Source organism: Numenius arquata, chromosome 27 (genome assembly GCF_964106895.1).
Source record: "Numenius arquata chromosome 27, bNumArq3.hap1.1, whole genome shotgun sequence".
NCBI lineage: Eukaryota > Metazoa > Chordata > Aves > Charadriiformes > Scolopacidae > Numenius > Numenius arquata.
This window is the reverse complement of record NC_133602.1, coordinates 956,347-979,176: the sequence shown is the minus strand read 5'-3', so window position 1 is coordinate 979,176 and position 22,830 is coordinate 956,347. Positions and strand designations below refer to the sequence as shown.

Sequence of the window (22,830 nt, the reverse complement as noted above, 5' to 3'; positions counted from 1 at the left end):
ACTTGCGGGCAGCCTTTTGTTAACCAGGGGGCTTGCTTCAGCCCCGCTGGTTTGGGGAAGCTCATGGCAGGTTCCTTCAGCAGCGCAGGGCGATTTCAGGGCTTTGACTCACCCTTAGGAAATCACATCTGTTCCTTTTTTTTTTCCCCCCTCCCCACCTCCAAAATGCGTTTGCAAATCAGTAGCCAGGCTCTAAGCACTCACGGTGGGAGGCTGCTTGGCAGCTTCGGAGGCATTTCCAGCTGCCCACTCTGGAAGGTAACGATTAATGAGGGACACCTCCTCAGTGCAAACTCGGGATGCTCTGAGTGAGGAGCTGGGGTTGTTCTCACTTCTTGCCCACACAAATCCTAGCAGTTGGACCTTGCTGTAGCACTAAAACTAAACACACCCACCCCCCATCTCCCTTCCAGCCCCATGCCAGGGCCCTTACAGAACAAAAGTGCCCTAGAAAGGGGTGTTCCTCCATCCCCATTCTTCCTTCCAGCTCTTGCCTATCACCACAGCAGCTCAGTCCTAGGAGACAGGCAGTGTTTTCGGGCCAAAACAGGCTTTTTTTATAGTTAGAAATGCAAGGACCTGTCAAACTATACTGCCTTCCCTGACCTATGGAGCATATTATAATGCGAGGAACATTGTGAGCACCCACTGCAATGAACCCTGCTCTCCCCAGGTGTCCACCTCACCCCTGGAAACCTGTCTCCGAGGTGGATTTGCCTGGCTTAAAGCCAGGAGAGACCAAGGACTTGCCTGGAGGAAAACCCGCACAGACACACAGAAGAGCTTCGACAGCTTCAGGGCAAATCTTTATTTGGCAGCAAAACCATCAAACTCGAGGGAAGGGAAGGAGGGAAGTGGGCAGAGAGGGATGGAGAAATCTTCAAGCACTGAATGGCTGCCTTTAGCTGGGGACCACCTCCCACCTCAGTGGTGGTGCTGGTGCTGGTGTTTGTGCTGCTGTTGCTGCTGGTGGTCCTCGACGTCGTGGAGGTGTTCGTGGGTGGCGATGGTCACACGGGTGATCAACAGCATCACCTCGCAGAAGGAGATCTGCGCATCTTTGTTGACATCGAGGTCCTTCATGATTTCATCAATGGTGGCCTTGTTTCTCACATGCTGCGAAAGGAAGGGACAGGATGAGGGTGAAGTCCTGTCACTCACAGCTCCCCCCAGCCTCTCTGGGACCCTCACAGCTGCCAGCTCCCCAATAGTCAGGTGCTGTGTGTGGCTCCAGCCTCATGCCATCATCATCCGTTGCTTTGGGTACAGCAATGATTCACCCATGATGGTGAAGCAACCAGAGAGCAGCAGATTAGCGTCAATGCAAGGACACCGTACAATGTAGAAACCGGTGAAGGCAGCAGCCACATCAGCCACAAACCTCTCCTTGAGCACATTGGGTTAAAAATGTTACCTTCTGCCTTAGCAAAGTGAGTTTGGGGGGGAAAAAAAGGGCTTTTTGGGTTGATGTTTCTGACATCTCTCCTAGATGGCAAAGGAGTTCTCGGGCAACATGACCCTGATTTTTGCAGATAAGGTGATGGGGGTAAATACCCATCTGGGGGTTCACCAAGCCCTTAATCTGTCTTTATGGAGCATGTTTGGAAAGCAGCAGTTGGACAAGGAGGGTCTGGGCAGAAGGTGTTGGGGGGCAGGAGAGCAGAATGGGAAGGGGGTGAACCCAGCCCCTGGGGGTGTTCAGGAAACAGAGTCCAGCCCCGCTCCCTCCCCGTGTGGGTCAGGAGAAAGCCCACTCACCCTCAGGTAGTTCAGAAGTTGCTTCTCAATCAGGAGCTTCAGCTCACTCTTGGTCAGGGTGTCTCTGTCCCCCTCCCGTCTTGAGTACTGGTGGAAGACATCAATGATGACATCCATGGCCTTCTCCAGCTCGGAGAGCTGTTCCTGGGACTGGGGAGTCTGGAAAAGAAAAGATGACACTGAATAATGTCAGGAACCGCAGTAGATGGGGAAGGCTGATGTAAACCAGTGAGGGTCCCGTACAGCCACCCAATTCACACCAGATGAGGACACAGCCTGGCTTTGTTCAGCCATTCTTTTTTGGGGGGGATAAATTTGAGCTCTTTGGTTTGAGTTTTCTCTTATCTATAAGCCAAAGGAGACCAAAGGGGGGTTGCAGCCTTTGCCTGCTTCTGCTCTGGGATCTGCAACTACAGGTAATAGCTGAGAGCTGATTTTTTTTTCCCCCCCCCAAAATATGCATTCTGTAAGTTGGGCACTGTTGGAGACTCCCAAAACAGCTGGTGGCCCTGCAAAAATCTCTGTAGAGATACAGAATGTGAGATCTGATGCCCAGGAGCCCCCTCGCTGGTTGGACTGTACTGTGGGGAACCTCTTCCAGGGTGAGACACATCTCCTGGTGGGTTCTACTCGCATGAGCCTGAGCAGAGTTGGTTATCCCCTGCCAGCAACTGATGGCAGCGCATACGGCGAGGAGAAGGGTCCTCAAGGATCGTTGCACCTCCGATGGCCCAACTGGCACCTGGAAAAGAGCATGGAGACCTTACGTGCCCGAGTCACCCACTGGACTTGCCTTGCTCATCTTGACAAAGTAGCGAGATCCACTCAGGCTGGAGCAGGGCCGGTCCAAAGTGTGACACCTCTTATAGCCTGGCCGTCTCCCTGTGCCACTCCACCGGTTGTGAAACGTCCTTGTTTCATCCAATTCCAGTCCATCTTCATGACATACTTGTGCATTGCTTAAGGCTCCAGGGTAGTTCCTTAAAAGGGATCTCTGTGGCTTTTCCCCGCAAGGTTGATGTCACGTACTCTGTCTGGGTGGCAGGGAGGTGGCTGGGGCATGGTCATGTCCCCTTCACCCCCTCCACCTGGCTGTTGGGGCTGTAGTTCCTTGTCAACTCTCAACAGAAGTCCATTCCCTTCAGCTTCTTTGATTTCACCTGTTTTACTCTCCTCTACAGGAGAGGCAAAGGGGACCCATAGCATCGTGCCCGCACTTGCCCAATGACCCACCCCTGCTTGGCCCCGTAGCATCCCCATCCTGGCAGACCTGGTGCACGCAAGCACCGTGTGGTCCTCTGCACCCAACAGCATCCCATCGTCACACAGCCCAGCGTGGCCGGGGTGGCCTGTGTGACACAGGCCATGTCCCACTGCTGTGGGACCATCCCCTGCCTGCAGCAAATGGCTCTATGAAAGACAAATAATATGGGGCAGGTTCCCGACCTGGAGGAGCTCCAGGAGCTTCATTTCAGCTCTTCAGGTGAGCGACAGCCTGTGCCGAGGGCGGTTTCTCCCCACCCAAGTTGTGCTCTAAGCTGTGGAGACCAGGCGTGGCTGAAAGGTGTATGTTTACTTTTAAGGATTGTGTCCTTGCTTTATGGCTTCTGCTTTATTTTTTTTTTTTTTTCCTCTTCTGTTTCTGTGTTGCAGAGGCTCAGAGCAGCTCAGATTGGGAGCAAAACAAGATTTTCCAGTGCTTCTTCATTAAAATGCTCTGCCTGCTGATTCAGCTGGCTTGTTTGGGGGTTTGTTTAACCTGCCAAACACGATGCTAATCTCAGACACAAAGCGGAGGTCAAAAAGGGGCCATGGATGGGCCTGGGGCAAGCTCCAGGAGCTGCAGGTGAGCTGACATGGGGCAGCACCCTGTGGGGAGATGCTCAGGGATGCAGCTCTGGTCATAGAATCATAGAACGGTTCGGGTTGGAAGGGACCTTAAAGATTGAGTTCCAGCCCTGGGCAGGGACACCTCCCACCAGCCCAGGTTGCTCCAAGCCCCATCCAACCTGGCCTTGAACCCCTCCAGGGATGGGGGAGCCCAACACTGCTGGGCAACTTCTCTGGGCAACCTGGGCCAGGGTCTCACCCCCCTCACAGCAAAGAAGTTCTTCCTGGTCCACAGGCAGTGCCCACCCGGACTCCACCCCTCACTGGTGGGGGAGCACTGTATTTCACAACGGGAGTGCTTTGATGCACAAAACAGCTGGAGAAGGGGCGGAGTGTTTCACAACAGGGTGTCAGGAACCATCCGTTCAGTTGCAGAATTTTGTAGCAATTTCAGGAAACCCTACATTTGGTCATTTTATCATCCTGGAGGTGGAGAAAAGCAAGGGTGTGGGATGGGCCATGGGTTTCCAAAGAGAGATGGTGGCTGGACCCTCAAATGTGCCCACCAGGAGGCAGGGATGAGAGCCCAGGCCCAGAGGAGGCCCCGGAGATGCTGGGAGGGCTGGAGCCCCTCTGCTGGGAGGGGGGGCTGAGAGAGTTGGGGGGGTTCAGCCTGGAGAAGAGAAGGCTCCGGGGAGACCTTGGAGTCCCTTCCAGTCCCTCAAGGGGCTCCAGGAAAACTGGAGGCGACTCTTGATCAGAGAGGGGAGCGATGGGATGAGGGGAAGGGGTTTAACCTGAAAGAGGGGAGAAATGAGATGAGATGTGGGGAAGGACTTCTTTGCTGTGAGGGTGGTGAGAGCCTGGCCCAGGTTGCCCAGAGAAGCTGTGGCTGCCCCATCCCTGGAGGGGTTGAAGGCCAGGATGGATGGGGCTTGGAGCAACCTGGGCTGGTGGGAGGCGTCCCTGCCCAGGGCAGGGGGTGGCACCGGTTGGTCTTTAAGGTCCCTTCCCACCCAAACCATTCTATGATTTTGTTTTTTAAATGCCAGTGCAGTCACTAAGGTGACCAGGGAGCCTGGGTATGGCTTAGGGTCACAGGAACATGTGCCAGCACAACTTTTTGCCTGTCTCTGCAGGTCTCTTCGCAGGGGGAACCTCCCTGTCCAGCTGTGCCCGTAAGCCACACAGAAGTGGCTGCAGCAAGCAGTAATCCTGGCCCCAAGGCCACCAGGGTTGAGCAAGCGTCCTCTTGCTGGAGCTGCGGAGGGGAAGGAGTGGGAAGAAGGCATGGGGTGGCATGCAAGCCGCCCGATAGCCATGGCAAGGGAAAGATCTGGGGTTAGATGTGCCCTGCAGACCTGAGCCCTCGCAGGGCACCCCACGCTTGGCAATCATTGCAAAACTCTTTCAAAATATACATTTATGGGCAAGTGGCTGGCTGATGCAGGAAGAAGGCATGGCAGGGTTTGTCACTGTGTGGTTTGTTGTGTTTCACAGTAGGTTTTAGCCCAGAATCAGGACAGGACATATGTTCTGTTTGCTGGATGTGGTTTTATCTTGGGGAAGGCAAGGGTTGCACTCTGAGCTCTGGTTTCTGAGCACCCTTGAGCATCACCAGACCAGTGATGTTCCAGATGTGACCTGGCATGAGCAGCCACCATGGGAGGTGGGGCAGCCTGGAGGTTTGCTCATCCTGGAGCCGCAGGGGGAAAGGATTTCCCAGTCCTTTAGCTCGAGCCAAGAAGCCTTGGGCATATGTCTCAGCCCTACCAAACGACTACGAACTCAGCTGCTTGGCAAGGGACCACCTTGGTCCACCCCAAAGGGAGCTGAGAGCCAGCTCTGCTGCCCGTGCAGGCAGGACTGCAGTGTGTTGGACCCTCTCCAAGCCCTCCTGGACCTTGGAGATGCAAGACATCTCCCAGATGACTCAGCCAGGGACAAGACCCTTGTGCCCAACCAGAGCCCATCAGGGTTTTGGTGAGAATATTTTCACTGGTGGAAAATTCCAAGACGGAAACCATCCGGGAGTTTCCCTCTTGGCTGGGCAAGAAGTGATTCAGCAGAGTTGGGAGGGTGCACTCCGGGAGACTTGTCTGTGTGGGAAAAATCTGAAATTTGAGTTTTCATTGGGATTTAGGGAGAAAATTTTAAATCTCAGGTTTTCCCACAGACTAGGATCTATATATACAGAGAGTAACTTCTGTCTGTATTTTTTTCCTGGGAGCACCCTGGCTTGCTCTTGTGTTAAAGGCTGTGTTCTGCTGTGAACTGCAGTTGTCATGGGTATTAATGTTTTGGGTTTTTTTCTGCTCGTGGGTGGCTCTGTATTCAGAGGACGCACTTGGCATGGCCAGGGGTGGGGAAAAAGCTGGATGAGGATGGGCAAAACAGGAGGTGCTTCCCTGAGCTAGGCTGGCTCTGCTCTTCCCAGTCTAGGCAGAAAATTTCCTCTGCAGGAGAAAAAATGCTAATATCACCAGAATATGTTGCAGGTGATGGTTAAAACCCTTGCAGAGCTCAGGCAGTGCCTTGTGCTGGTCTTCTGGCCACTAATACCCTCCTTGCCCGTCAGTTCAGCCCTCTCGACTTGGACAAGACAATGAGCAATACAGCTCTTGCCCTCTCATCACATCTTGATCATAAACCCCTCCCTTAATGAGTTTTTGGGGTGCCTCACTTATGGAAACCTTTATTCCACAACCCCAGCAGGACCACGCATTCGCGGCTGCTGGTGCAAGCCCTCCCCACCTGGGAGATGGACACAAAAAGCAGTGATGAGATAGGAAGGACTGGGAGAAGTTCAAGCCATGCTTTATTGTCTCACAAGCACGAGTGAGCTGAGCAGACAGAAAGCAGCCAGAGCCCAATGCCTATAAGCAACCCCCTCTGAGTTTTTTTCATGGGTCGTGCGGTGCGCTGGGGCTCAGTCCTTGTCTGGGGTGCAGCGGTCATCCTTGTGGGTGATGCGATGGGCGTCATCGGTCATCTTGGCCAAGACGATGGTGAACTCCTCAAAGGTCAGCTCTTTGTCCTTATTCAGGTCGGTCTCTTTGAAGAGCTGCTTCAGGTAGTCGCGACGGTTCCTGTCCTGCAATTGGGGTACAGGACATGTGTTGGTATGGCTGCACACCCACTGGTGGAAACCACACCAGCTTTATTTCTGCGTGCCCTGGGAAGAGTTTGGAAGCTGCAGGATCATTGTGACCCTCTCCCACTTTGCTGTTAGCCTCTAACTGAAGCCCTAGACAGACAGGTTCCTGTCCCAACCCCTTTGGCTGTTCCATACCCCTGCAGTGGCAGGAGGGACAGTCCCACAGCATTTGGTGTCTGATCACAGAAATCCACCCCATGGACCGCAGCCCTTGGTGGGGACTGTGCCCCATTCCCCCAGGAGCCTCCCTGGAGGCTACCTCAGCCTCATCCCCCCCACAACTCCCTGAGGAGAGCATCCCTTCAGGGAGCAAAACACAGCTCCTGTGGCACTCACGCAAGCTTGGAGGAAGGTCGGTGCCTGCTCGGTCAGCAGTGTCTTGAAGTCGTTGAAGCTGAGGAGGTCGACCTCGCCCTCCCGGATGCTGTAACGGTGGTAGACATCCACGATGGTTTTCAGGGACATCTCCAGCGTGCAGTTTCCAGGGAACTTTGGAGTCTCATGATGGGCGGCTACGGCCTGGGTGCCTGCGGACATGGCTGAGCTCTTGAGGTACCTGCAGAAACTGTGGGGAGAAACCTCAAAGCCATAAGATGCATCAAAAAACAGGTACCCCACGCCACGCTCTTGGCCCCCAGGTTGGGCTGCACCTCCACCTAGCAGTAGATCTGCACCAGGAGCCTTGTCTTGTTGGCGCTGAGCAAGCCACCAGTGCCTGGCGTGCCCAGGGGTGGTTGGCGGCTCCTTGGCGCTGAGCAGGTAATGAGTTGTTTTAGGAATATTGCCGTTTTATGGCATTGCCCAACCAACCTCCAATTTTAGCTTTGTCCAAGAAGCAGCTTGTTTTTACTGACCTGGAGGCATTTGTCAGGCAAATTAAACCCATCAGGCTGGTGTCACATACCTGTACCGTGCCCACCAGCAGCAAGGACGACTTTAAGGCAGGGAGCACAGTCCAGGTCTGGGGTCTATCGCAGCTTCTGCCTGATCACCTCCTCCTCTCGCTATGAATCTCCCTCCCCTTTTTGGACTACAGACCCTTTTCGCTGCAGACACTGAGTACCAAGACCCTGCTGAGTGCCACCGTGCAGGTGACACCCCCAAAGGGCACTCTCCCTGCCAGTGGAAGCAGTGACACCTCCACTAAAGATGGCTCAGAAAGGCCATTAATTTATACTTGTCTTGTTGTAGCCAAAACCAGCCTCCCACCCTGCCCTGAGCAGAAAGCATCACCCTGGAGTAAAACAGGGTCATCTTCGTCCCTCATCTTATTTCCTGCAAGGACCTTTGCAGTGTTACTTACCCTGGTCTCCAAGAAGGGTTTGCAGAGGATGGGTCTGTTGCAGTGATCTGAGAGCCCGGACAGACCTTTTATACATGTCTGAGGTCCTCTTTCATCAGAGGTGGTGACACACCTGCTGCAAGCAACAGCTTGAGTTAGCATTTCCAGTATCTGGAAATTGCGAGGTGGGAACTCCTGAACCCCTCCCCGGCTCATACTTCTGCACATAGTTCCTGGTTGCACCCACCGGGCTTTGGAAATGTTGTCCTTCCACCCCACCGTCACCTCCCACTGGGGCTGAGGTGCCTTTTGCTGGGCAAAGAATGGGGAAAAACACTGGATGTACCATCACACTTCAACGTGGGCATGAAGGGCAAGTCCATCTTGGCAGAACTTGCCAAAACTTTGCCAGTTTTGGAACATGCTGAAAATTTTGAGCCCTCTCATGCTGGTGTAAAGAAAGATGGGCTGAGAGATGTTTGTCCCTTGGTTGTTTTTGATGTCATCTCTCTGTTTTCTGCAACTGGTTGAACACTCGCAAAGGTGAAGGCAGCATCTCCCTCTTAATAAATTGCTTTCCAGAGTATTTTTCGTTACTTTCTGCTTTCGCATCACTTGTACCAGACCTTTCATCTTGTTCCAGAAACTTTGTGGAGGAAACTGGCCATAAAACAAGAAGAAAATCAGAGGTCATGGTCTCTACTGGCTGGAGCACTAACTAGCAAGTGTTTTGCAACAGTCACCTCTGTGTCACCCATCTTGCGTTAGCAGAACAGGTACCAGAAGAATGAAGAGACTTAAAAAGATACAAAAATAAGACAATGGGTTCCAGGAAGAGGGTAAGAACAGAAAAACAAAAGGGTAACCATTCCTGTTTGAGGATGCCTCTTACGTGTCCCAGGGGCAGTATCAAGAACTGTTGCATGAGTTTTATTCTGGTATCCCTGACTCACTTCGTTGCTTCTTTTTTTTGTTTTGTTTTTCTGCTCCGCTCATTAGGGACTGTCAAGAATCCAAAATTGCATCCTCATTCCCCAGCTGGTCTCACAAAGCATCCGCCAAGGCTGGGGTTTGCCCTGTGCATTTGTGTAGTCCCCATGCAGACAGACCTGGGGGCTCCGAATTCCCGTTTTTTCCCCACCTGTGTTCCCCAAAACTTGTGGGAGACGCGTAACTCATGATGCCCAGCCCTGGGAAGGGAGCGAAGACCAAGTGACGCCCAGTGCCCTGGCAGACTCTGAATAACATCTGCCTCTGGGGGCCAAGGGCTGCACCCTGATGACAATTTGTGGAGCCAGAGAGCTGTCACCTGTGTCACTGAGTGTGAATAACCCCACAGCAGCCCCATGCTTTCTTGTGTGGCCAGGTTTCATGTTGGACAGGCTTCTGGTTTCAGCTGATGTTGGAAATGCCAGAGCTTCCTGAGCCTGAGGGTTTCCCACTCTGTGCACAGTCACAGGAGCTCTTTTTTGCCCATGTATCTCCTTCCCCAAGAGCCCAAAGTGGCTTGTAAATGTGCTGTGACCTGGGGGGCTGTTGCCCTATGGTGATAAACATCCAACCTCATTGTGCAGAGATAACACCAGCTCTCTAGAGCCCCTCTGCCTCGTTATTGGCTGTGTTGGGGCTTGCAAGACAAGCGTTGGTTGCTTTGTGGGTTGTAAAAGGATTGTGCATGCCCCCAGGATGCTGCACCCCCACCTCCAGAGCTGGGTCTTTGCAGCCACCTGTGGACCAGCTCCCCGGCTTCACGTCTGCCATGTCCTGGAGCTGGTGCAAAGAGGGGCCGGGACAACCAGGGCTGAGGACACTCTTGTGTAGCCACTGGCTGCCCCTACCCAGGAACCTCCCCAGCGTGATGGGGGGCTATGTACCCCACCGTCATCTGACGAGAAGGGTGTTGGTGTCCATCACACCATGCAGGCACCCTGGTCTGAGTGACACAGGACTAATTTCTCTTCTAATGCTTGGGAAAAGTGCACTTTTAGAAGACTCCAGTGTCTGAATTTGTGAAAATATTTACTTTACAGCCAGCTCTGGGGGGCAAGTTTCAAGGTCTCAGTGTTTTTGAGTTCCCCAGGTGCAGGGACAAGGAGGAGCAAGACCCAGGCACTTGCCTCAAGGGGTCAACAGGGTTTTCATACCGTGAAAGTCACATTCAATAAAAATTAGAAAGTTTGCTGAGGAGTTCTCTCTCTGAGAACTCCTTTCCCCAGTGCTGGAGCCCTGAGCCCTTCCCTTCCTCCCGAAGCCACAGTGCTCTCAGGGTCCCACGTTTGCTGTCCCTGCTGGGAGTGCAATGGATTCCTGGGGTGGAAAGGGCTGGGGATAATCCTTGTGTATTTTACATTGGTATCGGGATCAATACTAGTTCTTTAGTATTATTAATGTTAGTTATTTAGTCTTATTTTATTAAATCAGTTTATATTTCAACCCTTGGGTTTCCTTGTTTTTTCCCAATTCCCCTTCCTGGGTGGAAAAGGGTCATTGAGTGAGAGAATTGTCTAAATGACAATAAATTGGTGTGGGTTCCTCAAACCATAACAGGAAGGAACCCGTTGAGCCTTGGGAAGGCAGTGGGAGTGTGTCGGGGTCTGACATGCTTCAGGACAGGGATCCCACCAGCCTGAGGGGACCCAGCAGCGCTGGATTGTCCCAGCTCTGCAGGGAACAGGGTCCCTCCATCCCACCTTCCCTTTCCCGTTGCTTCTCCCGTTCAATCTGCATTTAAACCCCCCCAGCCATGGGCTGGGTGAACATTGCATCCTCCCTGGAGACAGCAGGACACATAATACAGATGCATTTGCTGCTTGAAGAAATAAATTTTATTTCATTGGCGTAGACAGAAGCAGGTGACAAAGCTTTGGTTACAGGTTTGTCTGTGCTTGAGGACAAAGGGAAGGGATGATGCTGCTGGAAGAGCACAATCCCATGGGCACAGTCACCCTGGGAACCACTTCACTTGCTGGGACCATGGCCGTGGTCATGGCTGTGGTCATGGCCATGACCATCATTTGGATGGTTCTTGTGGCTCTGGTGGGATCTATTATGGGCATCAATGACTACAAGATTCAGCGTGGTCAGGAACTCGGTGAACTTCAGGCGACCGTCCCGGTTGCGGTCAGCTTTCTCGAAGAGCTTTTCTATGTAGTTGTCAACAGACGTATTAGGCTGCAGCAGGACAAACATGGAAAAGAGTCAACCTGAAGAAGCCAGCCCACCACTATGGCATGAGTCTCACCGAGCAAGGAGCTGTGTGGATTCATAAAAACCCTAGAAAACCCCTCCCTCCCCTTTGGGAGGCTCTCGGCCACCCCCATGCCCCAAGGAGGCCACCACTCCTGCGAGCTCTCACCGGTGTTAGGAGAGCTGGGCCACGCTTGGCTCTTACCGGGATGGTGTTGTGGAGGAAGGGCTTGGCGTTCTCCTTCAGCAGCTCCGAGAACTCGTCCTTGCTCAGGTAGTCATCAATGGGGCGCTTCACAGCATACTGGTGGTAGATGTCGATGGCACACTCCAAGGCAAGCTCCAGGTCGGTTTTCATCTTGCTGGGGAGGGACATACAGCAAAACATTAAACCCCGTCGGTGCAGGAGGACTCCCCTCTCCTCCATGAGGTTGCCTGGCAGGGTCAGGCTCACCCCAGTGGCACCTCCAGCAGCGCAAAGCCTGAAGCCACCATTTGGGCAAGGACCTACTTACCTACGAGCAGTGCTGGGGCTGACTTCTGCAGAAGACGGCACACGGGAGGAGAGGAAAGGGCAGGAGCAGTGACTGCGCCGTGGAGGTAAGGTCTCTTTTATACTCTCCCTGAGCTATGATTTAGTGACACCCTCAAATTTCCTTCGGGGCAATGACCCCAGAAATTGTGCAAGGCTTCGCAGCACGCCCAGGTGGCGATTTCTTGCCTGACTCCAGGAACTGGCTGCTCCCACTGTTAACAAGGGAGGGGACGCACCAAACTCGTCAGGGCAAAACACGAAAACACCGAAAGGGACGTTTTCAGGGAGCCAGCACTGTGGGTCGGTGACGGTGCAGGGGCTTTCCCAGAAACCAGGACATTCCTGCAGAGTTTGGGGGTCTTTGCTGAGATGATGGAGGAGGAATTTTCTCAGATGACATGAAAAGTGCTGGGTGAGGGTCTCCAGTGGGATGATGCTGGTTTCTCCCCATGGGGGACATGGTTCATCTGCCCCGACACTGTTGAATTTGGCTGGAGGTGTGGGGTCTGCGCCCAACACCCTGCATGGGTGCTGGGGGACAGCCAACGCATCCCACCCCAAAGCCACCTCTCCAAAATCTTGAGCAGCCTTCCTCCTGAATCATTTCTTAGCAGGGAGCCAAGACAGACACTACAAATTGGGGCATGTCAACATGACGGAAACCTGCCCACCAGTCTGAGGAGGTGGCATTTCCCGACAGCCGTAACTGCTGCTTGATGATGACGGATGCTATTGGCAATCGCTGCCTATTCCTGGAGTTGTGGGGACGCTGCCACTTACGGGACACCTCATGGTGTTCCCAGTGCCTGGCACGGGCTGCTAAACTCCCTGTGCCCAGGGGGAAAGACGGTCTTGTGGGGGAGGCTGGTGAGGAGCTTGTGGCCCAGGATGCCCAACCTCTTCAGCCCAAGTCCATGCTTGGTGGGACCAGCAAAGCAAAAAGCCCATGGTAGCCATTCTGTCTTTTAGGAGACGGGAAGGACAGCGGTGATGAAACATCTTCCCATCAGCCTCCTAATCCAGGAGCATGAGGAACCAGTGCCAGAAAAAGCCTAAATTGCAAAAGAGTGAAACAAAGGGACAGGTTGTGTGAGGGAGGGTGTGGTGGGTTGACCCTGGCTGGGTGCCTGGTGCCCACCAAAGCAGCTCTGTCACTCCCCTCCTCAGCTGGACAGGGGACAGAAAACATAACAAAAGGTTCATGGGTCAAGATATGGACAGGGAGGTCACTCAGCAATTACCATCATGGGCAAAACACTCACCTTGGGGAAATTAGTTTCATTTATTGCCAATCAAATCAGATTAGGATAATCAGAAATAAAACCCAATCTTATAAACAACTTCCTCCACCACTCCTTTCTTCCCAGGCTCAACTTCACTCCCAATTTTTCTACCTCCAAGTGATGCAGGGAGACGGAGAATGGGGGTTGTGGTTGGTTCATCACACATTGTCTCTGTCACTCCTTCCTCCTCATGAGAGGAATCCTCACACTCTTCTGCTCCAGCGTGGGCTCCTCTCTCCACAGGGCCACAGGTCCTGCGAGGAGCCTGCTCCAACATGGGCTTCCCATGGGGTCACAACCTCCTTCAGGCATCCTCCTGCTCTACCATGGACTTCCATGGGCTGCAGGGGGATCTCTGCCCCACCTTGGACCTCCATGGGCTGCAGGAGCATCTCTGCTGCTCCATGGACCTCCATGGACCCCCATGGGCTTCAGGGAACAAACCTGTCTCATCATGTACTAGAGGGGAATCTCTGCTCTGGCATCTGAAGAACCTCCTCCCCTCCTTTTTCACTGACCTGGTGTCACATATTCTCCCTCCTCTCTTCATCTGCAGTTGTGCAAGCGTTTTTTTTTCCCCTTCTTAAATACGTTATAACAAAGACACTACCACCGTCACTGATAGGGTCAGCCTTGGCCAGTGGAGGGTCCATTTAGGAGCCCAACTGGCATGGACTCTGACAGACATGGGGGAAGCTTCAGGCAGCTTCTCACAGAAGCCACCCCCGTAGCTACCCACTAGCAAAACCTTGCCACGTAAACCGAATACAGAGGAGGATGGGTGCATCCTCCTCAGGCTGAGCAATGGGACACTGGTGCGGTGTGGGTGAGACGTGGCAGGACACGTGTGGGGAGGTGTGAAGTCATGTGCCATGTGTGTGGAGGTGGGAGGAGACACGCATGTGCCGTGGGGCAGGCAAGAAGGGACAGGCATGTGCCATGGGTCCTCATGCTACCATTTGCTGCCCAACCTGCCACGGAAACCAGGCACTGGCAGCTCCGGGCACATGCCCTGCCCCGGGGCCCATGCCGTGGCAACCCACGCTCTGGTGCAAGTGCCACCAGGGGGTGTTGGGATCTGCTCCATAGCCGTGGGGCTGGGAGTGTTGGTGCCGCAGGGATGGAGCCGGTACAGCCCCGAGGGCCAGGCAGTGATGGGGTGTGGACAGATGCAGTAGGGCTGGGATGCCTGTGAGCAGCATCACGCCAGCTTCAAATATTCACAGATCGGGCACAAAAAGGGCCAAAGGCTTGTAGGGGGGTCCCTTTCACCTCCCACTGGGGTGCAAGTGCGGCGCAGTTGCCCTCTCAAGTGTTCCACTGAGCCTGTAGGGATGGATTTTTTTTTTTTTTCAATTTTTTTTCCTAATATCGATGCTCAAGTGAGCATTGGATCTCACAAGAAGCTGGGGTTCGTGGAGCAAGCCCTATGCCCTCTGTTTGGGGGAGCAGGGGGATGAGCTTCAACCCCCAGCTCCTGGCAAACCAGCCCTTGCAAAGCCGAGGGTGCAGGGCCTGGATGGGACCCCCAGCAGGAGGATGGGCAGAGCATCATCAGCACCCACCAGGATCCATCTGGGGGACAGGAGCACCAGGTGCAGCCCCTCCCCGAGGCCCTCCCTCCCACCCCCAACAAGAGAAAAACCAGTGCCATTCACAAGGTTTTAATTTATTTAAGGTTCAAAAACAGCCAGACACACAGCAACAAAACTTTACAGTAGGAAAACACAAAAAACTTTATGAAAGGTCCTTACAAAAGGACCCCAAAAGGCCCCTGGGAACCCCCCCGGCTGGCTCAGGAATTTTGCATTCCTTCAGTGCATGGCTGTACATCATGGCCAGGATCCCCAGAAAGGGGCCATCCTCCTAGAAATTCACTTCCTCATCTTGGTTATGGTCCAGGTGCAGTCCTGGAGGAGGGGGAGCTGGGGGCGGGGAGCCCAGAGGGTGGCCAGGAGCTGGTCCAGCCTTGGGGTGGGGGGTGGGGACCACCCAGGACATCACTCCCCCTCCAACCTGGGGGATGCTCGGCAACCCTTCAGCTTGCCCTGGTGCCAGAAGGGCAGGAGGGGGTCAAAACCCCTCCAGACCCAGTTCAGTGCAGCCCCCAGGGTCTGGCCCCAAGCCGGGGGCGGGGGGGCCCTGAGCATCCGCAACACCATGTCAAACCCCAGGGTGTCGCATCTGCTGGGGCTGGTGACTGCAGGGTGACTCATGGTGGCACCCAGCCACATCCACACACAGCCCCAGGGCTGGCGGAGGGGACATCCTTGCTGGGGGGAGACAAAAGGAAGTCTTCACGGCATCTCTGCTCGCTGGTGCCCCAGGGCTATCAGAGGGGAGATCCTGTGGGGGGGGGACAAAGGGAAGCCTTCGTGGCATCTCCACTCGCCAGTGCCTCTGGGATCAGCCCCGTGACGACTGAGGAAGGTCCAGCCCCCAGCAGGGTGAGGGGGGGAGGAAAGGACATCCACATCTGGAACAGGGATGCTGCACATCTGGAGCCCGGCAAAGAAGCCCAGGTTGGCCCCAGATGTTGGGGGGGGTGGGAAGGGAGAGTGGGGGACAGGCTCCAGTGCAGGGAAGGGAGGGCTCTGGCTATGCGGCTCCTCGGATTTATAGCCCTGGGCTGAGTCCTCCCACGGCGGCGGCCTGAGGGGGGGCTGGCTGGGTACAGGGGGGGGGAACGTCACTCCTCCGCATGCCATAACCCCACCCCGAGCAGGAACGCAACAGAAACCCCAGGATTTGCTCAGGGTGGGGAAGGGACAAGGGTCCTGGGTGACTTCCCAACGCGGGTGGTCCTACCCGCAGGTTGGGGGGGGGCAGATGCTGACCCCACGTCAGCTTAATAATTACGGTTAAAAAAAGAGTTGTTTATTGTTATCACGGCGCTGGCTGGAGGCATTAATGCCTGCGAAAGCTCCTGCCTTGCCCTGGATGGCTTCTCGGGGCTGTGGGGCAGGGTGCCGCCGGCCGCTGACTCATGGCTAACGTGGCCGGCGGGGACCAGATCAGCCCTGTGGGCGTTTTACGAGGGCTGACGGTGCTGCGACACAGCAAATTCCAGCTCGGAAGCACCCCTTGCTCTAGCTTGTTATCCCGTCCCAGCAACGGGAACACGGAAGGGAGAAGGGGATCTTTCCCCACCCCATCTCCGGGGCAAGAAACACCCCCGTCGCAAAGCAGGAGGAAGACTTTCTTTAAAATAACCTTTATTGGAAGAGCATCATGAAGGCGGTGGGAGGGTGGTGGGGACCGTGACGCAGCCCGGGGCCGGCGGCCCCTGCTCACTTCCTACGGGGCATCTTGTCGGGGTAGTCCTGGAAGAATTCATTGCACATCATGGCCATGCAGGCCAGGAAGGTCACGTACTCTTGGAAATCCACCTCGTTGTCGCTGTTGCTGTCCAGGTGGGACATGAGCTGCTGTAAGCTGGCCTCACTGCTTTGACTCTGCCCGGGGGCAAGATTTTGGGGGTTAAAATGGGAGTTTTGCATCAAGGGCCGCATCCCCCGGTCCCAGCGTCGCCCGTGGGACGTGGCACCTCCTGCCCCACACTTACGCTGAAGCTGGGCAGCTCCTTCATGAGCAGGTCCTTGAGCTCCTGCTTGCTGAGCTTGTACTTGTCCCCCTCCTTGCCCGAGTACTTGTGGAAGGTGGCGACCATCACGGCCAGTGCCTGCTCCAGGGGACACGCCATGGGGGATGCCAACAAGCCTGGAGGCACAAGGGGGTGAGAACAGAGTCCGGCATCCCCAGATACCCCCACGCCAGGGGGCTGACGGTCTCCCCCAGCCCCCCAGACCAAGCAGGCTGCCCCACTCCCGGCCACGCACTGGAATGCACCACCATTTTTTTCCCTAATTTCACCCTCCCACAAGGAGCCAGGCTGAGTATTGTCATCTAATACTGGTGCTGAGCAACCCCCCGTGATGGAAGGGAGAACATGGGGGGGAGGCAGCAGCCCCCTCCTGCCGGAATTGGGCAGGGAAAGGGCACACACTCTTTTCCAGCACCTCCCAAAATGAAATGCAGCCTTCGAGCCCAGCTTGCTCCACCAGGACCCTCATGCTGGGTATCCTGGTCTCGTGGGAGGTGTCCCTGCCCAGGTCAGGGGAGGTGGAATGAGATGATCTTTAAGGTCGCTTCCAACCCAAACCATTCCATGGTTCTATAATTCTATGATTCTATGCTGAGCCCCAGGGGAATAACCCTCTGTGGGGGGGACCCCACTGCGGGAGAGGACAGCTGCGCCAAGGGCAACATCTGGAGAGCATCTGGAGAGCAGGGTGAGGGGGAAGGGAGCTTCGTAGGGAAAAAAAACATAACTCACCGAGAGCTGAACCAAAGCAGCGGAGGACAGGCAGGGCAGGAGGCGAGTCGGAGTCAAGCCCAGGCATTTATAGCCCCGCCTGGGCCACCTCCCTCCCTGCCCGTGTGGGAAGGCACCGACGCGGATCCAGCGCCTGTCCCGACATTGGCTGGCAAAGGAAGAGAGGAAACCCAGGGAGCAGCCCCGGCCCCCCCAAACTCTCCACCTCCCGCACTGCCAAGGGGGCTGGGTTGGGTTAGAAAGAGGGAAAAATGTCCCCGAGGGCTGGACGGGGAGCCCCTGGTGGAGGAGAATCCCTAAGGATAAGGGGGTGAAGCGAGGGCGAGCGATGCCAAGACGGTTTTGGCAGCATCCCCAGGGATGGCTGAAGCCACACAAACTAAAGCAGGGTTTGTCCAGGGTTTTGTTGTTGTGCTGAACTTTGGAAAAGGGTTGTTTTTTGGTTTTTTTTTTCCTCTTTTTAACTCGACTCCAAGCGATTTCTGTTTCCTAACTGCGAGGGCAGCGCGTCACAATGCCCCGTTGTGTAACGGAGCACTATTTTGGTGTCTGCGTGTCCCGGGCACGTGTCCAGGAGCTGCGGGGGAAAGCCAGGAGCCAGCAATTTGCAACCCCCCCACCGTGGTGTAAGAGCTGACAAACACCCCGAGTGTCCCCCAGTGTCCCCAAGCCCGGCTGAGCCCCCCTGGGACAAAGGCAACTGCCACTGCGGGGACAAAAAACAGGGGATGAAGCCCCTCTGTCATCTCCAGGTTGCTCTGATGCCCCAGTGGGATGTGAAATAGCATCTCCCCAAGTCGGGGGTTTCTTTAAGGACCATTTTGGCCCCAAACTCCTCCCAAGCCTAAACCTCATCTCCCCGTTAACAAGCGGAAACTGGTGTAAATTACTGGGAGGGGGCAGAAGCTCCTGGGGCCTCTTTATAAAGACTCTGGGAAGGGGGGGAGCAAAGTTTGGAACTGCTGAGGAGATACTGGAAGGACTTAGGGGCTTGGTGAGGACCTGGGGGGCTCCAGGAGGGCTTGGGGAGTGGCTCTGCCAGGGATCTGCTCCGCCATGCGATGACGCAGAGGCTTTGTCAGGGCTTTTTTGGATCTGGGGTGGTTTCTCCAGGGTTTTGTGGCTGCTGGGAAAAGCTGGAGAGCAGCTGCTCTCGAGAGCAGCACCTTCTTCGAACCAGCCCAGACCTGCCAGGAGCTGCGGTGGCCATGGGGAGGTGGAGGGGGGGGTGATCCCAGTGCTTCCCAGCCGGCATCACAGGCTGATGCACCCAGGAAAAAGCCACTTTTCTGCAGCCCCAAGGCTCCGCGTAAACCTGGGGGGGCTCAGGTTGACCTTCTCCAGTGAGGTCTCCCCCACCATGGCCTTGCCCACATCCCAAGGGGGCTAAGGGTCTTCTCCAGAAATGGTTCTTCTCTGGGGAAACTGGGGACACACTCTGGCTTTTGTGCTTTGCCTGGACTTGCATCTGACTGTCCGGTTCCTCTGGACCAGCTTTCTCTCCCCAAACCCAATGCGTTGCCCAGGGCAGCTTGTGCCAATCTATGAGCTGAGCTGGGCTCAGAGAATCTGGTGTATTTTTGAGCCAAATATGCGCTGAAGCCCTTCCCAAGCCAGCAAGGACAGTTGGGAGGCTGGGGGGAGGGGGGGGACGGTGGTGGTGGTGTCCAAGTTTGTTGCTTGGAGGTGGCCCTGAGCTGTTTTGCTTGGGCTTTTCTGAAGAAAAAAAAAATATATATATAAATTTTAAAAATGCCTCCCGGGGCCGAGTCGCAGTGTGGAAAATCCCACGGAGCTGGAGGAGGAAGGCATGAGTCACCCCGGCTGCCCGTGACTCCTACGGCACACAAAAACCTGCCGATGCACACCCAGGCTTTGGCAAAGCTTTTATTGAAAGCCCCGCGGCGATACCATGGGCAACGGGAGGGGGATGAAAAGGGGGGGTTCACTTCTTGCGGGGCTGCTTGGCAGGGCCGTCCTTGAAGAACTCGTTGAAGCCCATGGTGATGCAGGCCAGGAAGCAGGCGTACTCCTTGAAGTCCACCTCGCTGTCCTTGTTGTGGTCCAGGTCGTTCATGAGCCTCTTGAACTCCACCTCGTCCATTTGCTTCTGTGACAGGAGGAGAGCAAGGGGAGGGGGTAAGTGGTTCTGGGGTGCACGGAGGGGTTTCTCCATCCAGCCCCATGGCGTGGAAGGATGGAAAAAGCCTGGGCTTCCTTCCCCCTGCAAAAAAGAAGGGGGATTTTGTCTTTGCCATTTGGAAGGAGGTGGCCTTTAGAAATGCAGGTGGCTTTGGCGTGACCTGGGGCGTGCTGGCACGGCTACGGCAGATATGCCTCTCGGTCACGAGGAAGTTGGGCTAAAAAGAAAAAAAATATGTCTCCTCCCAGTTTAAACCACAAGCCAGAAGAGGGAAGTGGAGGTTAAAAAAAAGTAGTTGTTTTTTTTTTTTTTTTTTTAAATGAAATGGAAACACCATTTTCTTCGCCAATCAAAATATTTCTGTGGGTGTAAGAAAGTCAAGTTGCCTTTTGCTGTGAGCACGCTCCAGCTCAGGTCCTCCTGGCCTTGTCCCTCCTGTCCCTCCTTCTCCCCATGGCCTGCCCTAGAGGTCTCAGCATGTCCCAAATTGTCCATGCTTTGGGGAAATTCAGAGACCACCCCATCTCACCCTGGTTTGCACCAGAAAAACCCCAGGCTGGTTGACTCCTGCCACCACAGCGTCTCCCACCCGTGCCAGGGGACCTCCGAGGGATGTGTCCCCGTGGCCACTTACGCTCCCGAAGATGGGCAGCTCCTTGTTGAGCAGGTCCTTGAGCTCTGCCTTGCTGAGCTTGTACTTGTCCCCTTCCTTCCCCGAGTACTTGTGGAAGGTGGTGACCATCACAGCCAGCGCCTGCTCCAGGGGATACGCCATGGCCACCTTCTCCAGCTCCTGGAGGGTAGAGCACCCGAGGATGGAGTCAGGGCAGGCTTGGGGGTGGCAACTGGGGGGTCCATCTCCCACCACCCTGCCCAAATTGGTCCACGTAGAGGGGGCAGCAGCTGGGGGGAGAAGCTGCACGATAAGGGACGCAGGAGGACGGGGAGCAGGGACTCACCGGGGTGGGTGCAGATCAGGCAGGAGCCAGGAGCCAGGGTGCTGTGGCCAGTGCACGATGGGCATTTATAGCCCAACCCTGGGTAGCCCCCTCGCCCCCAGGCTTTCCCAGCAGCTCTACAGCAGGCGGTTTCGCCCGCGCCTCATTTTTGCCTAACGAGCTGTGTGATCCCATTAGCAGGGGGTAAGTGGGTTTGGGTGCTACTGGGAGGAGCTGCCAGCCCCTACTGGGGAGTCTGGGGACCCAAGGACCAGCCAAGGGACTGGTGCAGGGACTGGGAAGGACCGGGGCATCCCTTGGGGCTCCCTGTGGAAAGATGGTCACTAGCCCACGTCCCCCCCCTAAGTCATCACTGTACTGTCCCCTACACCACCAGCTTTCTGGGTGGCCTGGGGACCCCCAAGGCAAACGGTCCCAAGTTCTCCCATCCCAGTGGCCCCAGTGCAAAGGAACAGGCTCCGTGGTGGGACTGGGGAGGTGACAGCAGTTTTATTTGGGCTTTTATTCAAGCTATGGGGTAGGGCTTGATTCTGGCTGGCAGGGCCATGAGCCTTGGCACAGAAGTCGCTACAGAACATTCTGAGGCAGCCCAGGAGGACCGCGTGAGACTCCTTGGAGTCCATCATGTTGTCCTTGTCCTCCAGGTCCTTCGTCAGCACCCAGAAGGTGCACTCATCCAATTGTTCCCACCAGCAGGGGATAAGAATGGTGTTCACCAACCACAGCACAGGTAGGCATCAACTGCAATGGGTGGTTTTGGCAGAGGGGGGGACCCATCTGGGAGGAACGAGCCCTTTCCTGAACCCCACTTCTGCCCCAGTGGTGGGGAGAGAGGTGAGGATGCTGGTGGGGCTCGGTCCCAGGTGTCCTCACGCTCACCCCCATGAAGCACTCGTGGAAGGTGGTAATGCAGGAGGTCAAGGCTTCCTCCAGGATGGTGGCCATCCTGGCAGGGGGCTGCTCCTTGGGTAGGACACATGGCTTTTCCCTGAAAACCCCCAGTTGCCACCCACCCACGAGAGCCTGGTTGGGTTTGGAGGAGGGAGCCAGGGTAAATCCTCATCTGGTGAAAACTCGGGTGTCCTGACCTCGAGCATCTCGAAGACAGCCAACCTTTGAAGACAACCAACCTTTCCATCTCTGGTGGCTGCATAGGAAACGTCTTCCTTGTCCCAGAGACGTAGTGGCTGGAGAGGACCATGGGGCAATGTATTTGGGGCATTTTTCTGAAATCTAGCAAATCTTGTGCCACGTGGGACCTGGAGGCTGGTGCAGCACCAGGGCTGGGTGAGCTGGGTGCCCAGAGCTGATCCCACCGGGGACATGAGGACCAGAGCGTGGGTCTGAGCTCCCTAAACTGGAGCCTGGCAGCCCCCTTCCCACGCCGTCCCCCTCCCCATCTGCCCTATGGTACAGTACAAAGTGCCCCGGGGATCTCCAGGAGGAGCAGGGGCACAGAAACCACCCCCCTGCCCACGCCGATACCCCTGCAACGCTCCCTCCGACATACCAGACCCCTGAACACTGATGCAGGAGCCCCTCCTGTGCCCACCCCCCAGGTTCCCCATGCACCTCAGTTTGCTCCCAGCAGCTCCTAGGTGGGAAATAATGTGATTATTTCATATTATTTCACGGGCACGGGGGCTGTGGCTGCTCAGATGCCCAGGTCCTGGGGGGGAAACGGGTGCAAGGTGGGGGATCATAGAATCATGGAATGATTTGGGTGGGAAGGAACCTTAAAGACCACCTCATTCCCTGCCCCTGCCCTGAGCAGGGACAACTCCCACCAAACCAGTTGCTCCAAGCCCCATCCAACCTGGGGTGAACCCCTCCAGGGATGGGATATTCTGCATTTTTTTCCCCGCACTGCAGCTGATCTGCATCTAGAAATGAGATGCTGGGGGCTGTTTGCCCCTCGCCCTGAGGGTCCCTTCCGGAGAGACACACACCCCTGCTCCCCAAGAGTCTATTCTGGATCCCTCCGGATCGCTGGGATCCCGTGTGAGCTGCCGGGTGCTGCGCCCAGCCTAGCCCCATAAACAGGGGGGTGAGTCACGGGCCCTGCCCTCCCCCCAGAGGGATTCCTCCACCGTGACTCAGCCGCAGCCCTGCCCGGCTGCAAACGCCTCCCACGGGGGGCACCCCCAGTTTTTCTGGACACTCCCCCCCCCCCCCCAGTCCCACAGGGCAGGGGGAGGTGGGCTTCTTGGGCAGGGGGGGCGGGCAAGACTCAGTGATGCTCCTGCCTCAGGGAGGGGAATGGTGGGATCTGCAAAGAGGGGCTGGCTGGAAGGGGATGGGGGGGGTCCCGGCTCCAAGGTGCTGACATCACCCCCCCATCCTGCCGTGGGAGTGGGGGTC

At 55.6% G+C, this 22,830-nt stretch overlaps 5 protein-coding genes across 5 annotated transcripts; all 5 read right to left on the bottom strand.

Annotated features, from left to right (window-relative positions):
- Positions 1 to 924: 924 nt before the first annotated feature.
- LOC141475992 (protein MRP-126-like) lies at positions 925 to 2,560 on the bottom strand. The gene is made up of 3 exons (XM_074164580.1): positions 2,543 to 2,560; positions 1,759 to 1,908; positions 925 to 1,116 (listed from the first exon to the last, which is right to left on the bottom strand). The coding sequence occupies exons 1-3, from the start codon at positions 2,558 to 2,560 to the stop codon at positions 925 to 927; spliced, it is 360 nt and encodes a 119-aa protein (XP_074020681.1).
- A 3,957-nt stretch (positions 2,561 to 6,517) lies between these two features.
- On the bottom strand, positions 6,518 to 7,282 carry LOC141475844 (protein S100-A8-like). Its single transcript, XM_074164388.1, has 2 exons — positions 7,082 to 7,282; positions 6,518 to 6,682 (listed from the first exon to the last, which is right to left on the bottom strand). The coding sequence occupies exons 1-2, from the start codon at positions 7,280 to 7,282 to the stop codon at positions 6,518 to 6,520; spliced, it is 366 nt and encodes a 121-aa protein (XP_074020489.1).
- A 3,703-nt stretch (positions 7,283 to 10,985) lies between these two features.
- Positions 10,986 to 11,571, bottom strand: LOC141475843 (protein S100-A12-like). Its single transcript, XM_074164387.1, has 2 exons — positions 11,419 to 11,571; positions 10,986 to 11,198 (listed from the first exon to the last, which is right to left on the bottom strand). The coding sequence occupies exons 1-2, from the start codon at positions 11,569 to 11,571 to the stop codon at positions 10,986 to 10,988; spliced, it is 366 nt and encodes a 121-aa protein (XP_074020488.1).
- A 4,750-nt stretch (positions 11,572 to 16,321) lies between these two features.
- LOC141475877 (protein S100-A4-like) lies at positions 16,322 to 16,734 on the bottom strand. The gene is made up of 2 exons (XM_074164424.1): positions 16,591 to 16,734; positions 16,322 to 16,486 (listed from the first exon to the last, which is right to left on the bottom strand). The coding sequence occupies exons 1-2, from the start codon at positions 16,732 to 16,734 to the stop codon at positions 16,322 to 16,324; spliced, it is 309 nt and encodes a 102-aa protein (XP_074020525.1).
- Positions 16,735 to 19,312: 2,578 nt separating this feature from the next.
- Positions 19,313 to 20,285, bottom strand: LOC141475879 (protein S100-A4-like). Its single transcript, XM_074164425.1, has 2 exons — positions 20,145 to 20,285; positions 19,313 to 19,477 (listed from the first exon to the last, which is right to left on the bottom strand). Exons 1-2 carry the CDS (start codon positions 20,283 to 20,285, stop codon positions 19,313 to 19,315), a joined length of 306 nt encoding a protein of 101 aa, XP_074020526.1.
- Between the last annotated feature and the right edge of the window lie 2,545 nt (positions 20,286 to 22,830).

Excerpts from the sequence above, each read along its gene's own strand:
- LOC141475879 (XM_074164425.1), bottom strand. The coding sequence starts at position 20,285 with ATGGCGTATCCCCTGGAGCAGGCGCTGGCTGTGATGGTCACCACCTTC. Across the intron at positions 19,478-20,144 it reads AGCTGCCCATCTTCGGGAGC|AAGCAAATGGACGAGGTGGA; the intron begins GTAAGTGGCCAC and ends CTCCTGTCACAG.
- LOC141475843 (XM_074164387.1), bottom strand. The coding sequence starts at position 11,571 with ATGAAAACCGACCTGGAGCTTGCCTTGGAGTGTGCCATCGACATCTAC. Across the intron at positions 11,199-11,418 it reads TCCTCCACAACACCATCCCG|CCTAATACGTCTGTTGACAA; the intron begins GTAAGAGCCAAG and ends GTCCTGCTGCAG.
- LOC141475844 (XM_074164388.1), bottom strand. The coding sequence starts at position 7,282 with ATGTCCGCAGGCACCCAGGCCGTAGCCGCCCATCATGAGACTCCAAAG. Across the intron at positions 6,683-7,081 it reads CGACCTTCCTCCAAGCTTGC|GACAGGAACCGTCGCGACTA; the intron begins GTGAGTGCCACA and ends CCCCAATTGCAG.
- LOC141475877 (XM_074164424.1), bottom strand. The coding sequence starts at position 16,734 with ATGGCGTGTCCCCTGGAGCAGGCACTGGCCGTGATGGTCGCCACCTTC. Across the intron at positions 16,487-16,590 it reads TGCCCAGCTTCAGCGTAAGT|AGTCAAAGCAGTGAGGCCAG; the intron begins GTGGGGCAGGAG and ends GCCCCCGGGCAG.
- LOC141475992 (XM_074164580.1), bottom strand. Across the intron at positions 1,117-1,758 it reads AACTTCTGAACTACCTGAGG|CATGTGAGAAACAAGGCCAC; the intron begins GTGAGTGGGCTT and ends TTCCTTTCGCAG.